The sequence below is a fragment of the Condylura cristata genome, unplaced genomic scaffold (assembly GCF_000260355.1).
Source record: "Condylura cristata isolate star-nosed mole 26May11 unplaced genomic scaffold, ConCri1.0 scaffold00009, whole genome shotgun sequence".
NCBI lineage: Eukaryota > Metazoa > Chordata > Mammalia > Eulipotyphla > Talpidae > Condylura > Condylura cristata.
Genome location: NW_004567110.1, coordinates 2,287,925 through 2,290,904, shown reverse-complemented (window position 1 = coordinate 2,290,904; position 2,980 = coordinate 2,287,925). Strand labels below are relative to the sequence as shown.

Sequence of the window (2,980 nt, the reverse complement as noted above, 5' to 3'; positions counted from 1 at the left end):
GGGAGTGACCACAGGCGCGGCGGACCTCTGCTGTCCCCCCGCGGCCCCCTCAGCAGTGGACTGTGTCAGTCTGCTGTTCTGCTCCCCACTCTGTCCTCTCAACTGCCACCAGCACCTCTGGCCTGTACCCCAGTTCTCTACACATAAATAAATAAATCTTTAAAAAGATGGTGGTCTCTGAGCAATGGGGCTGTGCCAGCCTGTGCCCCTTTCCGCGCCTAATGAAGTAGAGGCGCATTATTAGAGCAGGACGGCCGGCACGCGGGCAGAGCCGCCAGGGCGGCCGCAAACAACGGGCGCAGGTGAGGGCCGAGCCCGGCCACGCGGCGGACGGCACCTTGCTGTAGTAGGAAATGGCCTCCTTGTATCTGTCGATGATGTCCTCGGGGCTGAGGCAGTTCTTTGCCCGGCCAATCTCGGCGCTGGTGTCCGCGTTGATGCCGTTGGTGGTGAGGGCGCCTGCAAACCAGAGGGGAAAGGTCACCCTGGCCCGCCCCGCCCGCGCCTGTGTGCGTTCGGGGGCGCGTTCTGGGGCGAGGCACGGCGTCGGCGCCCCATCCTGTGAGTAAGCGGCCGCCGGCCGGGGGCCTGGAGCCTTACCCTCCGATGCCGCGGCAGGTTAGTGAACGCCGCGAGGTCCTCCCTGCCGGACGCCGTACAGACCCCGGGACCAGGGGCGCGTGGGCGGCGCTACCGAGCGGTGTGCAAGCTGCGCCTGCAGGCCCGGCGCCCTGAGCGCGCACAGAACGGGGCCTCGGTGGAGACCGGCGCCGGGGAGGCGCCCCACGGGGAGGCTCCACCGCAAGGCGCAACACCACGGCCTCTAACTGCCAGCGTCCTTCTGCCGCAGTCACTTTCTGTTTCTGGGCAGCCCCAAACTCCAGCCAGCAAACTCGCGCAGCCAGGAGCTCAGGAGCGTGCGTCAGCAGCCTGAGCCCACACTGACCGGGGGGCGCAGTCTCTGGGCCCAGAGAAATGACCCCGTCCTTCTGCTACGCCTCAGGAGCAGGGCAAGCTGGGCTCCTGCCCACGCTTCATCTCCCGGGCTGCAGACACGTCCACAAAGCCTGTCTCCCGGGGCTGGGCCTGGCACCCTGCCCTCAGCCCAGTGCCTCAGCGCGGGCCTGCGCCCCATCCCGGCCGCCACCAGGCCGGCCATCGCTGCACCCATCCCGCCGGCCTCACCGCTCACGCCACGTTCCGCCATTCTGCGAGCTGCCTCTTTTAACGCTTTTTGGAACAAGACAGAAAAATGAGTGGACAGGTGGACAGAAGGACAGAGAGATTCCAAGGCAGGGACACAAGTCAAATTTCACAGGCAAACCTTCTGGTCAGGGGAGAAAGAACCACAAGAGCCAGGAGGAGGCCCGAGCTTTGTTTTCCCGCAGACGTGAGGCCCGAACAGCAGTGTCAGGAAAGTGTGTGCCTGAAGAGCCTAAAGCTTCGCTGTTAAAGGTCGGCTCGAGCCAGCAGACCCAAAAGCACCCTGGGGTCCTCACACAGTGAAGCTCCATCTCCAAGCCGCAAGGCGCCCTCTGGAGCACCCAGGTCCCACGCCGGTGCAGGCCACGCCGCCACGGCCACGTGCTCTCGTGCTGCTGAGGAGCTGGGCCAGCGTGGGGGCCACGCACCCCCACCCCGCCCACAGCATCTGCAGGGAGGAAGCAGGTCGGCGAGGGGAGAGGTCCCCGCTGCTGTCCAGGTCCCGAGTGTTACCCCTCACCACCGCACCCCACATACAACGTGCCTGCGTGGAACCCCCGCTTCTGGCTAGGCCTCCATGCGTGGCAGCTAGGCAGGGCGTGCCTCCCGGCTCTGCCCTTGCCTTGATCCCGCTGAACCCTGCACTCTTGCTTGGAGAGAGGAAGGCAAGCTCTCGGAGCTCGCAGGTAACGAGGCGCGCTTCATTCCCTCACAGCACCTCATCTCCACACAGCAAACGTGATCAAAGCGCTGGAGAGCCCCCATGGGGGGAGGGGAGCATGAACCCCCAGCTTTTAAAGAAAGGCCTTCATTAATGGCTAACTGGACTCCCGCAGGGCGACGGTCAGGCACCCTGGGCACCCCGGACCCCGCAGTCAGGAGCAGGCACAGCTTGCTGGCGCTCACGGGGCCGGGCGGGCTGGGTTTCACTGGCAAAAGAACAGCAACTCTGAGAGCAGCTGCAGCCGCAGCTTCGGTCCCTCCCGCCCAGTGACCTGCCGAGGGCCTCTGGAAGGGGTGACCACCGAGGCCCCGCCTGGAGGCTCCCCTCAGGCAGAGCCCAGGCTGCGGGAGTGGAAAGGCGGGGTGGGGGCGCCCCAAGTGCTGGCAGGCATCTACCCAACAATTATTTGATGACCCATTGATGACCCATTGGAGAGCCTGCAAGTGAGAGCTACGAGCCCCAACCACACGCTAGACAGAGGCCAGGGCGGCAGAAGTCAGAGGCAGGCGCGCGAGACCCAGGGCCCCCGACACACAGGCCCAGGGAAGGAGCCACCGGGCGAGAGGGCGCCACGGCCCGACGAGTGGCCTCTCCCCAGCCACGGCCACAGGCAGCGCACCGGGCCACAGCCACGGCCCCCAACATCACGCGCCCATGTGCCAGAAGCTCCCCCAGGCCGAGACAGCCACTTGGTGAGCACTGGACGCGCGGGCGGCTCAGGGAAAGGATGGCAGGCCCCCGTGTGAAGGCATCCCAGCGCCACGGCGCCCCCCAGCTCTGGAGCAGGAGGCCCCAACTGGACGGCTCCCGCCCAAAGCTGTTTCCAACCCAGATCGACGAGCGACACAAGAATAGAGCAGCAAAGTCAAGAGGCCAAAGCAGAACAGCAGCCAGGAGCAAGCGTCACTCCGCGCGCCACAGACGACCGGCATCACGGCGGACACAGGGGCCATGAAGAACCGGCGCAAGGCCGGACCAGGGCTGTCCGCGTGGACGAAGATGGCGGCAGGTCCGAAAGGGGCGCAGAGAGGGCCCGTCAGAGGCAATGGCGGG

At 66.0% G+C, this 2,980-nt stretch overlaps 1 protein-coding gene across 1 annotated transcript in view; it reads right to left on the bottom strand.

Moving 5' to 3' along the window:
• Window positions 1-2,980, bottom strand: part of TRAPPC9 (trafficking protein particle complex 9) — a 133,557-nt gene that overhangs the window by 108,353 nt on the left and 22,224 nt on the right. Inside the window, exon 6 of the mRNA XM_012722892.1 lies at window positions 338-459. Within this exon, the coding sequence (XP_012578346.1) occupies window positions 338-459 (122 nt within the window). The remainder of the gene's footprint in view (window positions 1-337; window positions 460-2,980) is intronic.